This window comes from Coregonus lavaretus (assembly GCF_964263955.1).
Source record: "Coregonus lavaretus genome assembly, chromosome: 17".
Lineage (NCBI taxonomy): Eukaryota > Metazoa > Chordata > Actinopteri > Salmoniformes > Salmonidae > Coregonus > Coregonus lavaretus.
In genome coordinates this window covers 18,677,835-18,690,096 of record NC_140004.1, presented here as the reverse complement: position 1 = coordinate 18,690,096, position 12,262 = coordinate 18,677,835, and the positions used below count along the sequence as shown (strand labels likewise).

At 42.8% G+C, this 12,262-nt stretch overlaps 2 protein-coding genes across 4 annotated transcripts in view; both read left to right on the top strand.

The window, feature by feature from the left end:
• LOC311144584 (adhesion G-protein coupled receptor D1-like) overlaps positions 1–10,774 on the top strand; it is a gene marked incomplete at its 5' end in the record, with an annotated part of 70,575 nt that extends 59,801 nt beyond the window's left edge. The window contains 10 exons of the mRNA XM_084180616.1: positions 6,123–6,226; positions 6,418–6,529; positions 6,686–6,839; positions 7,736–7,802; positions 8,045–8,111; positions 8,252–8,343; positions 8,501–8,627; positions 8,748–8,789; positions 8,919–9,011; positions 9,118–10,774. Of these exons, the coding sequence (XP_084036742.1) occupies positions 6,123–6,226; positions 6,418–6,529; positions 6,686–6,839; positions 7,736–7,802; positions 8,045–8,111; positions 8,252–8,343; positions 8,501–8,627; positions 8,748–8,789; positions 8,919–9,011; positions 9,118–9,213 (954 nt within the window). The 3' untranslated portion in view covers positions 9,214–10,774. The remainder of the gene's footprint in view (positions 1–6,122; positions 6,227–6,417; positions 6,530–6,685; positions 6,840–7,735; positions 7,803–8,044; positions 8,112–8,251; positions 8,344–8,500; positions 8,628–8,747; positions 8,790–8,918; positions 9,012–9,117) is intronic.
• Positions 10,775–11,200: 426 nt separating this feature from the next.
• The window catches only part of LOC311144986 (serine/threonine-protein kinase ULK1-like), a 33,027-nt gene continuing 31,965 nt past the window's right edge, over positions 11,201–12,262 (top strand). For 2 of the 3 annotated variants that reach the window (XM_084181186.1, XM_084181185.1), the window contains exons 1-3: positions 11,570–11,759; positions 11,910–12,002; positions 12,098–12,139. In XM_084181186.1, coding sequence (XP_084037312.1) covers positions 11,670–11,759; positions 11,910–12,002; positions 12,098–12,139 — 225 coding nt within the window. In that variant the 5' untranslated portion in view covers positions 11,570–11,669. Of the gene's footprint in view, positions 11,760–11,909; positions 12,003–12,097; positions 12,140–12,262 lie in introns of all 3 variants that reach the window. The other variant, XM_084181187.1, reaches the window with a different exon arrangement.

The following is a 12,262-nucleotide window of genomic DNA, read 5'->3' as shown; positions in this document are numbered from 1 at the left end:
ACCCAGTTCTCCTCTGAGACACCTGGGAGCCAGAAATCTTTCTGATTGAGAGGGGGTCAAATACTTATTTCCCTCATTAAAATGCAAATCAATGTATAACATTTTTGACATGGGTTTTTCTGGTTTTTGTTGTTGTTATTCTGTCTCTCACGGTTCAAATAAACCTACCATTAAAATTATAGACTTATAATTTCTTTGTCAGTGGGCAAATGTACAAAATCAGCAGGGGATCAAATACTTTTTTCCCTCACTGTATGTACAAAATGACCAAGTGGAAACCTGGTAGGCAAGACAAATCAACGTAACGTATTCAGACCATTAGGAGACATGGTTGACAAACGGTGAATCCAATACAAATCTCTTCTCAGTAATAGATTATCAGTATCGCCCCCCTGTTTGTATACATGGTTTCAACATCAAAGCAAGCCATAAGCATCCCCCCATCAATATTGTCCATTGCCTTAAGGGTGTTAATCATGGAATTGCGTACATATGCAGGGGGTGACACCACACTGGGTTTTAGGGGGGTGATTTTACCATGGACCTATACAGGATTCCGACAGACAGGAAGTCCCTGTTTCGCGGAGATAGCTTCCACCCTACACCACTGAAAAAGAGCCTCCCTATCAGCCAATACAGTCGCAAACGCAGGATCTGTAGTACACAGAGTGACTATGACAAACAAACGCACGTCTGGATGAGCGCTTCAGACAGAGGAATGGCTGCATGACGCACAGGACCGTTACTATGACCCAGGATGACAGCCTCACTCCCAAACCACCCCGCCTCCCTTACCAACTAGTCAAATGCTTCCTTCAATACTCCCCACTTGGCAAACAGTATGACCATATCATTAAAAAAACACTGTCACATCTTGAGCACTGACCCACAACTGGAAAATACTCCGCGGGTAGTCTTCAGACGCGCCCCCAACATCAGTCAAATGGTGGTGAGGTCTGATCTTCCACCCGTGCCACGTAGCACCTTCCTAGACAATGTGCTGGACAGCAAATATAGATGTGGCTGATGTACCCAGTGTAACTTTACAAAAATAATTGTATACCTGATCAAGTGTATTTGTGGTCTATGCTATGTAGGAAAAATGAAATGAGCTCTGAAAACAAGGATAGCAGAACACAGGAGTAATATCAGGACTCGTGATAAAAAACAAAACCTGTGGCTGCACATTTCATGGAGGCTTGTCACAAAATCAGCTCTCTGAGATACATTGGTATCGAACATGTTAAGGCTCCTAGGAGGGGGGAGATACTGATAATCTACTACTGAGAAGAGAATTGTATTGGATTCACCGTTTGTCCACCATGTCTCCTGAAGTTCTGAACCAAGAGTTTGATATCAGACCATTTATTACACGAATATGTTACGTTGATTTGTCTTGTCATCCAGGTCTCCACTTAGTCATTTTGTACATTTGTATGTATTAGATTTTCTGTAACTACAACATGCGCCCATCTCATTAATATCAAATTATTTGTCACGTTCGTTCATAGACGGGTCAGACCAAGGCACAGCGTGATATGCATACATGTTTATTTTAAACGTAATAAACAACGACAAAACAATAAACCAACGAAACGTGACGTCCAAAGGTAACACACAACAAACCTCACACGGAACAAGATCCAACAACCTACTAGTGCCAATAGGCTGCCTAAGTATTGTCCACACCGGCCAACATAGATCTAGACCTACTAGATCCTATAACATAGAACAAGCACAACAAGGAATATACACACCCTGACTCAACATATAAGCGTCCCCTGAGTCAGGGCGTGACAGTACCCCCCCCCCCAAAGGTGCGGACTCCGACCGCACAACATAAACATAACAGGGTAGGGGCCGGGTGGCCATTCCGCCTCGGAGGCGGATCCGGCTCAGGGCGTGACGACCTCTCACTCTTCGCCTCCCTGTTGCGCCCCTGGTCTGGTCTAGACCTCGGCGCATTGCTTCCCCTCTCCTTCCTCCCACGATACGCCAGGCCCTGTCTGGACCCTGGTGTGGGAGACCCCGAACCTGGAGAGGGGCTGACGTCATGGTCTGGACTTGAGCCGCTGACCGGAGCTGGACTAGGCACCGGTGGAGCGGACTGCTCTGGCTCCGGAGAGGAGCCGCTGACTGGAGCTGGATCAGGCACCGGTGGAGCGGACTGCTCTGGCTCCGGAGTGGCGCAGCTGACCGGAGCTGGTTCAGGCACCGGTGGAGCGGACTGCTCTGGCTCTGGAGTGGAGCAGCTGACCGGAGCTGGATCAGGCACCGGCGGAGCGGACTGCTCTGGCTCCGGAGTGGAACAGCTGACCGGAGCTGGATCAGGCACCGGCGGAGCGGACTGCTCTGGCTCCGGAGTGGAACAGCTGACCGGAACTGGATCAGGCACCGGTGGAGCAGACTGCTCTGGCTCCGGAGTGGAGCAGCTGACCGGTGCCGGACCAGGTACCGGTGGAACGGGCACGGGCCGTGCCGGACTGGCGACGCGCACCACTGGTTTGGTGCGAGGAGCAGGTACAGGCCGGGCCGGGCTGGCGACGCGCACCACTGGCTTGGTGCAGGGAGCAGGAACAGGCCGGGCTGGCGACGCGCACCACTGTCTTGGTGCGAGGCGCAGGAACAGGCCGGGCCGGGCTGGCGACGCGCACCACTGGCTTGGTGCGAGAACAACAGCAAAGGACCTTGTGAAGATGCTGGAGGAAACAGGTACAAAAGTATCTATATCCACAGTAAAACGAGTCCTATATCGACATAACCTGAAAGGCCGCTCAGCAAGGAAGAAGCCACTGCTCCAAAACCGTCATAAAAAAGCCAGACTACGGTTTGCAACTGCACATGGGGACTAACATCGTACTTTTTGGAGAAATGTCCTCCCATCTGATGAAACAAAAATAGAACTGTTTGGCCATAATGACCATCATTATGCTTGGAGGAAAAATGGGGGGGAACTTGCAAGCCGAAGAACACCATCCCAAGCGTGAAGCACGGGGGTGGCAGCATCATGCTGTGGGGGTGCTTTGCTGCAGGAGGGACTGGTGCACTTCACAAAATAGATGGCATCATGAGGAGGAAAATTATGTGGATATATTGAAGTAACATCTCAAGACATCAGTCAGGAAGTTAAAGCTTGGTCGCAAATGGGTCTTCCAAATGGACAATGACCCCAAGCATACTTCCAAAGTTGTGGCAAAATGGCTTAAGGACAACAAAGTCAAGGTATTGGAGTGGCCATCACAAAGCCCTGACCTCAATCCTATAGAAAATGTGTGGGCAGAACTGAAAAGCGTGTGCGAGCAAGGAGGCCTACAAACCTGATTCAGTTACACCTGCTCTGTCAGGAGGAATGGGCCAAAATTCACCCAACTTATTGTGGGAAGCTTGTGGAAGGCTACCTGAAACGTTTGACCCAAGTTAAACAATTTAAAGGCAATGCTACCAAATACTAATTGAGTGTATGTAAACTTCTGACCCACTGGGAATGTGATGAAAGAAATAAAAGCTGAAATAAATAATTCTCTCTACTATTATTCTGACATTTCACATTCTTAAAATAAAGTGGTGATCCTAACTGACCTAAGACAAGGAATTTTAACTAGGATTAAATGTCAGGAATTGTGGAAAAACTGAGTTTAAATGTATTTGGCTAAGGTGTATGTAAACTTCCGACTTCAACTGTATATCTATAGCCACCGGGCATCCTGCGCGTAATGGTCATATGGTATTCCAAAACTTTCCAACGTAATCTTTATTACCTTTGCCTAGGTTATAACACGGACCGATTTGTATGTATATATTCCTGTATGACCATATGTACCACTGTGATTAATTATGATTGACTATGCGCAAATGTTAATTGAATTGTTTCCACACCATGCGTCATGTGCGTAATGGTCATGTGAGGTGAAATGTGTATAACAGCGCTCCGTCTTTTTGACCTGAAAAAGATCCATTTCGGATCTAAACTTTGTCAATAAAGGGATGAATTGGGAGCATAAACAGTGTGCAGGCTTTCCTGTTCTTCACAAGTATTATTTATTACTTCTTCTTTGATGAGGTTTAAAGGCGGTTGGCATCCAATAAATGTTGCATTACCGCCACCTACTAGACTGGAGTATAACTCCCTTATACTTTGCTTTAAAAATTATAATAATAACAAATACAATTACAAATAATAATAATAAAAATAATACCCTACCATCTAACACTACACTCACAAAACATAACAAATAATAATAAATACCATACTTAACTATTTAAATATATTTAGTCCTACTTCAGCCCAACAGCCTAAAAGGATGGGATACCGCCACTTAACAAACCCTGTAATTCTTCTGATGTCAAATCTCGCACACCCAAATACCTCTCTGCAGCTGCCACCACAACCTCTATTTTCTGCGACTTACATTCCATCCCTGCAGTACAGTTGATAACCATTGCTATAAATGCCAAAAACCCAATCTTACTGAAACATATATCACTTGTTGGTTTATCCCTCTGTTCTGGTACAGATCTACTACTCACACCACTCCTCTCAGGATCCCTCCCCCTTGAACCATCTTCCTCTACTTTCTTCACTGCGTCAGCATATAACAACTTCTGCACTACTCTAACCCTGGAAACCTCAACCTGCCTCTCTCGCATGGGACATTTCTGATCCCCAGCCCTATGGGCACCCCTACAATTAACACATACCACTACTTTGCTACACATTCCTTTGTCTCATGCCCTTCTGCACACTTCTCACACCTAGGAACCTCCCTCCTACACACTGCTGCCACATGCCCATAAGCTTGACACCTTTAACAACGTAATATATTCAGCACAAAAGCTCGTACAGGATAACTTATATCCTAACATCACTTTGTCGGGCAAAGACTCAACATCAAAACTCAAAAGAACAGACAATGACTCTGTTTCTCCACTCACACCACCCTGTCTGCGTCGCACCAAATGACGAGCATCACAAACACCGGGAATCTTCCCCTTCAGTTGGTCAGCTTTCACATTTACCGATTCCCCACTAATTACTCCTTTCAATGGCACCCTTTTCTTGAGAGCAAAATAATTCACATCTCTTGCCTCCATTCGTTTAACATGGAGCGCCTGCTCCCTCTGATCAGCAGAAACACAAACAATTATCACAAGACCACTTCGGGTTACCCTCACCGATTCCACAGCACCCAACTCTGTTTTCACCCACCCTGAAACCACAAATGGATCAGCCAAAAGGCAAGGGTCCACTTTTTCCAAAAACTTCACTCCTACTGTCACAGACTCATCTTTATCCTGACCCTCGGTGCAAGCCTCGGGCTCAGAGAACTTCACCACACCTACCACCTCCGATACTTCGCCCTCATTCACTTCCATTTCTCCTCCTGTCTTCAACTCACTCTGCTTACACTTTCTATCATTCTTCTTTAACAAACCATCTCCCTTTTTTCCACCATTTTTAACTGACTCAAGCTCACCCTCTTCCTCCCTCTCTCTCTTAGACCTCCTCTGCCTCTCTTTTCCCCTCCATTCCTCCTCCGTATTCCATGTATAACTCTCCTTATGATAGTACTGCACTTCTCCTGACATACATCTAATTCTTGCCTTGTATAGGGACGCCATTTAATCGGCTGTCACCATCTCCGTACAATCAGCACAAACACCTCGGGATGTAGCGCTCAACAGTGCATCCTTCCGCCAGAAAGTCAGAAGATGTTAACCTAAACAAGCATGTATTTTCATTGAAACATTGTCGCAAAACAACCGTCCGTTTCTGGCTACCTTCACCTCGCCCCCTCCGTTTCTTTATTAGCCCAGCACCTACGTTTTTAAGGATGTGTGTATGACCACAAACTTGGCTACTTACCATAAACATCCCACAGAGGGCAGTGTTGGTTCATAGTGAAGCTCAGCTCAGTTCAAACACTGTGTCCCTACTAGAGAATCACTACTTTGGTTTAATGCTCTTCTCAGTTCAGCTTTACATTCTTTCTCTAGTAATGTGTTCAATGCAATATCTTCTAGTCTGTATCCTTTTGAAATGAATCAGCCCTAACATGAATCTAAACATCAAACTTGTGTCTGGAATGTTTTACTGAATTGTGATGATTCTCACCTTTGCACAGCTAATCAAGGCCCACCAGGTGGTGCTATCAACCATCAGTTACATTGGCTGCTCCATTTCTATCTTCTGTCTGACCATCACACTGGTGACATTTGCAATCTTGTCGTGAGTATCCCTCCATCTTTATTGTTCACTGACTCAATCAAAATAAACGTATCAAAGCACCTCACATGTGCTGTGTGCCACACATGCTCTTTATGAGTGGTATTCGCCCCATTATGATTAAATGTTATATAAAATGTATTTTATACATTTCTTGTAGTATTCAATGTTTTTATTTGTGTCTGGCCTTGCAGGTCAGTGAGCACTATCCGTAACCAACGCTACCACATCCATGCCAACCTGTCCTTTGCAATCCTGGTGGCCCAGATCCTGCTGCTCATCAGCTTCCGCTTTGACCCAGGCACGGTAAGCACCTCATAACCGAAGTCAGAGTATCACATTGGCTAGAACCAGGAAGTGATTTGCACTTACTGTATGGTGATGATGAAGAAGAGGAGGCAGAGCGTGCCGACATAGATAATGATGCACCCTGTGCCCTAGTTTTAACCTCTCTCCTCCCAGCTGCTCTGTAAGGTGATGGCTGTGCTGCTCCACTTCTTCTTCCTGAGTGCATTTGCCTGGATGCTGGTGGAGGGCCTGCACCTCTACAGCATGGTCATCAAGGTTTTCGGCTCCGAGGGCAGCAAGCATTTCTACTACTATGGGATTGGCTGGGGTACGTCTTGTAACTGTTTTAATGGTCCTTTTTAGGCACAAATGTCTTAATGATCCACGTGCTTTTATTCCTCTCAAACTGGATCAATCTGTTTTCCACGTACACCTGCAGCTACATGCAACAATATGCTGCGCTTCAAAAGACTGATCATGAACAACGTTTCCCACAATTAAAATGTTGACCTTTTAGGTCTGGTTTTAGCAGACCTCTAGTTTGGCCTTCAGACTTCCCAGGTCTCTGTTGGCCAGAGTGGACAGACAGACAGGAGAATGTGGGTGCGTGTGTGTTTGTGTGTGTGTGTGTGTGTGTGTGCTTGCGTGTGTGCGTGTGGCGTGCGTTTCTTTTAGCTGTCTGGGAACACTGGGCCTCCTCCACATGCTGGAGTGATTATTAGAAATAAGATCAAATTTGTATCATTTCCTATGTTGTTGGCCGAAGTAATGCTGCGATTTGTGGCCAACAGCAAATTAAGTAGTGCAGATGTGTCCTGCTGCTGGAATTGTAGCTGTTAGGACATCTAAGTAATTTGCAGCTCCTGTTATTAGCAGTGAAAACAGGCTTCTGACCCTTTATTCTTAATTTCCTCTTTTACCGTAACAGTTTAATTGTTCTGTGCTGGGGAAGTCTGTAAATCTCTGTGGATTTAGCAACTCATTAAAACAGATGAAAACATGACCAAGACTAGAACCATGTTGGTGGAAATTAACAATGAAAAAATACCTCAGAAATCTCTCATAAAAAAAACATCCGGTGTCCTCTACTGTCGGTCTCGCTAACTTTCATCTCATACTCAATACTGTATAAGGAAGCATATACTGAACAATGTAATGCTAGAGATGTCATGATGTGTGTGATATATTTTTATCTGGTAACTAACATGTCCTCTCTTCTCCCAGGGTCTCCACTGGTGATATGTGTGGTTTCTATGACATCAGCCTTGGACAGCTATGGAGAGGTTGGGAAGTAAGTCACTGAGTCAACAGACTCCAACCTGGACATTCAAAACCACTTGGCAGCACTCTGTGCCATTGGATACAGTTAAATTATCAATACTGGTGCCATGAAACTGCTATGAATTTAGAGATATTTATCTAGGCATATTTATGTACAGTATAAGTAGTTTACACCAACAGAGTAAACAGAGATGGGAAGTATAATGTGAGGGATGTCGACTAATCTTGTTCTCTCTCTCCTCCCTCCCTCAGCTGCTGGCTGTCCTTGAAGAATGGGGCTATTTGGGCGTTTGTGGCACCAGCACTGTTTGTCATTGTGGTAAGAGAACTGAAGAAATCATATTTCCGTTCTTGTCACTTTACAATTTACAGCTAATTAATCACTGGAGCTCAAGCTTTTTGTTCATAAAAGTGATATATAGACATTAACTGATATGTGTTGTTTTCTCTCTGACTCAGGTGAATATTGTGATTCTTATATCTGTGACGAGGATCATCTCTCGTATTAGTTCAGAGAATTACAAGGTTCATGGCGATGCCAACGCAGTCAAGTGAGTCATCATCTCTGTTCTTAGGGCTAAAACCATCATGGTGATGATGCTATCCAAACTCTGACTCAGTCAGACTGAAATTAATACACTACTTATTACAGTACATAGTTTATAGATAGCTGACATTTAGTGTGTATGTGTCTCTCTGTGTGAATAGACTGACTGCAAAGGCAGTGGCTGTACTCCTTCCTATTCTGGGCATCTCCTGGATCTTTGGGGTACTGGCCATCAACGATCATGCACTGATGTTCCAGTACATGTTTGCTGTGTTCAACTCATTACAGGTAAGTAGCATACTGTAAATGTGCCATTATGCAATCTAATACATTTAATAAAATGTGTCTTTATCAATAGCCTTTATTTACAGTAATTGACTACAATCATGTGGATTTTTCTTTCTAAAGGGATTCTTTATCTTCCTGTTCCATTGTCTTCTCAACTCTGAGGTAAGGCACACCCCTCATGTTGTTATAGTGTTGATATAGTTTGTGTTTTGTTTCTAATATGTCTGGGGTGAATAATGAAACATTGCATCTGTTATTTGTCGTACTCATGGTTGTGCTGTTTTGTGGTAGGTCAGAGCTGCCTTTAAGCACAAAACCAAGGTGTGGTCTCTAACCAGCAGCTCCATTCGCAACATCAATGTGAAACCCTTCAATTCTGACGTTGTGAGTACCAAGGTAGAGGGGTCTAATTGGCTAAGGAGAAAGAAGTGAATTCAACGTATAACTTTGAATGTGAGATGAAGCGTGTGCTCTCCTTTTTCTCTTATAGATGAATGGAAACAGGGGAGGCGTGAGCCCCACAAAGATGAACACATGGGACAAAAGCACCAACTCAGCCAATCGGATCGACCTCTCTGCTGTCTAAAACTGGAGGGCATCACTTCGAGTAAGGGCGGAAGTAGGATGCCATGCCTACCAGGGGTTGACTAGATTCATTGACAGACACTGGCTAAAGCATTGTGTTGTTGTCCACTGTTATATGTGATGTATGACTCAAAAGGAAAAGCCGTAGATAAGGGGGTGTGCTGTGCTTCAGCTGCATAGTCAGGATGTCATGCGTCTTCATTCAGACCTCTATACACAATGACAGTGAGTAACCATTCTTACAGGCATCTCGGAGCTTAGCTTCCATAGCCCACAGCCTCCCACTCCTCCACTATACACTGATTTGATGTAAAGCTGTAACCCCAAATGGGACATAATCTCCCCCTGAAGACAAACAGACTCAAAGGACTGTGCCTTTCGACTTCTCTTATAAAAGACAGCTGGCCAAACCCATTTAGGGATGGGAATTCTGAGGGGACCCATGGTTAGGGAACTGAGTAAGATTGTAATGGTTCTTAACCTTGAGGATTTAAAGCATGCCATTAACTGTTTCAGAATGTTTTTGTCCACCATATTGTGTATAATGTCTTGAAATATTTATATCCAAGTATTTTTCATGAATAATGATCAATTTGACCAGAGGCTATCCAATGTTTTGCATTGGTATATTTTGTGATATGTAAACAAGCTTTTACTTTTTTGAGTGTTATAGTTACTTTCAGTATGTATTATGGTTATGACAAAGAGGCTAATAGCAGCCTTGTAATTGGTTTGTTCTGGTTCAGGATGGTTATTCTAATACATTATTATCACAGGGTCCTGGCTGGATGGCACACTAAGCATTATGTGTTGAACCAATGAAAATAATACATTACAATTATTTTCTGTTTGAAATATTTAATTTCCAGAAAGTGCAGAACATTGAATCTAGCCCCAAATAAACATGTGCCTTGGCGTAGGGATAGTTGATACAAGGAAGAATACTTTAACTAATGTAAAAAGTGTAATCAAATGAAAAAACCCCACAGTTTAATGTATTTATTTATGGATTTTGTGACTCTTAATATGTTTGCAAAGCACCAGAGCAAAGTCACTCGAAATGCTCACAATGTTTGATACCTGTCTCTTTTGATGTTTTCTTTGTGTGTTGTTTCTTCTTACAATGAAGATGAGTTGACAATGGTATTTCATAATGTACCTCATGTCTCTGTAAGCTGCAGTATTTCATGCTTTTCTTTTTTTAGAGATAATTATTAATTGTGTTAGACACAATTCTGTGATTTTTTTAAATCAGTGTTCCATTTAACTTTTTAAAATATGTAGATCTTTAGATTTTTTATGCTTTATCTTTGAGTAGAGGATACATAGTTATAGGCTAGCATATTCATGTATTTCACAAACACAAGAGTGGGACTTTGAATTGAGTCCAGCAAATTGTATTTTGTTGAGTTTCACTGTGAGATTGGAGAGAAATGTCTGAAGAAATGTTGATGGTTCTGACACTGTACCAACACTTAGTCTCCTACAATAGGATTTACTGAATGAAATCATTTAAAAACACTTCCTATGACTAGTCTTTTTTCAGTATTTCAGAACAGACCATCATCTTATGGCCTGTCTTTTGTTTGTTTTCTAGGGTACTTTCAATGTTGAAGTTTGTTAAAAAAATTGACAAACATGAAAAGTTATTGTATGTAATTCCTCTAATCAACATTCCCCAGTAGCCTCCTACTGTATGTCAAAATGAATAAAAAATAATACAGTCTCACCTGCGCTATCTATTGGAAGTATTGAAACTGCAGTAGGCCTAAGAAGTGGCAATGCTAAAATAAAGAAAAGGAAGTGGTAGCGAAGGCATTGTTTCAGGCGTGAAAATGACATCAAAATAGTGCTCTGATATTGCGTTGTGTTTGGTTGAGCAAACTGTGGCCATGATGACTTGACAAGTTATTATTGCGCGCCGGTGACACTCGTGTTTCTAAATAGGTGAAATACAGCTACAACTCCTATTGCGCATGCTCATGCTCACACCCAGGGATATGAATAACTACAGTGGGATCATTTGTTCGTGATAGCTAAAGACTCGCAACAAATGTAACCAGTATAGCCAACAGTGTCTGGATAAAGGTGACTTATTTGTCTGCTTAAAGACAACTTACGTTTTGAGAATTCATATAGACTACTTTGGAGCTTATGTCCAACGAACGAGGGGTAATTGACTCTTCTCCTTTTGTAAACAGTTTTCAGTCTGTTCTATAGGAGATTTGTCATTTTGTAGCTTTTTAAATAAAGTCATAATGGTGACAAACCGTCATGATTCAAGAAGTGTTAGGGTTTTTCATCGGGGAGAGACAGCCTATGGAACTTGAAGGATTTAGACACATCTCTTGCTGTCTGGAGTTGAACGGTGTCGACTTCCAAATTGTTCCAGTGGTAACCTCAACATCGTGATTCCACCTGGATATATAGCACCTGTTGTTATTATTATTGAACAGTATGGAGACTATTGGGAAATTCGAGTTCAACAGGAAAGACCTGATTGGACATGGTGCCTTTGCCGTGGTGTTCAAAGGGAGACATAAGGAGGTAATTTGTATGCTATTATTACATATGTTATAACCAGGGTGAGATAAGTCCTATATACATTTTTTTATTGAGCCGTTTAATTGAGAGATTGTATGGCATGCGTGGAGAGTATAGCCTTTCATCTTCTGCCTTTCCCTTTGCCTTTTTAAGAGACATGACTTGGAAGTAGCTGTGAAATGTATTAACAAGAAGAACCTGGCAAAATCCCATTCACTCTTAGGAAAAGAGATTAAAATACTAAAGGTAAGAATTTTACTGTTGAACGACGAAACTTTCTGCAATTAATGTAAGCCCAGGCCTAGGCAAATTAACCATTCAATTGTTGTTCATCTACAAAGGAGCTGAAACATGAGAATATCGTTGGACTACTTGACTTCCAGGTATGTGTCGATTTTCAACATCACTATTTATTATTGACACACATGTAGCCTACCTGTACATGTCGGTATCATCACACACTGCTCTGGTTCTACACAATAAGCTTTCACGTGCGCAACTGTTGA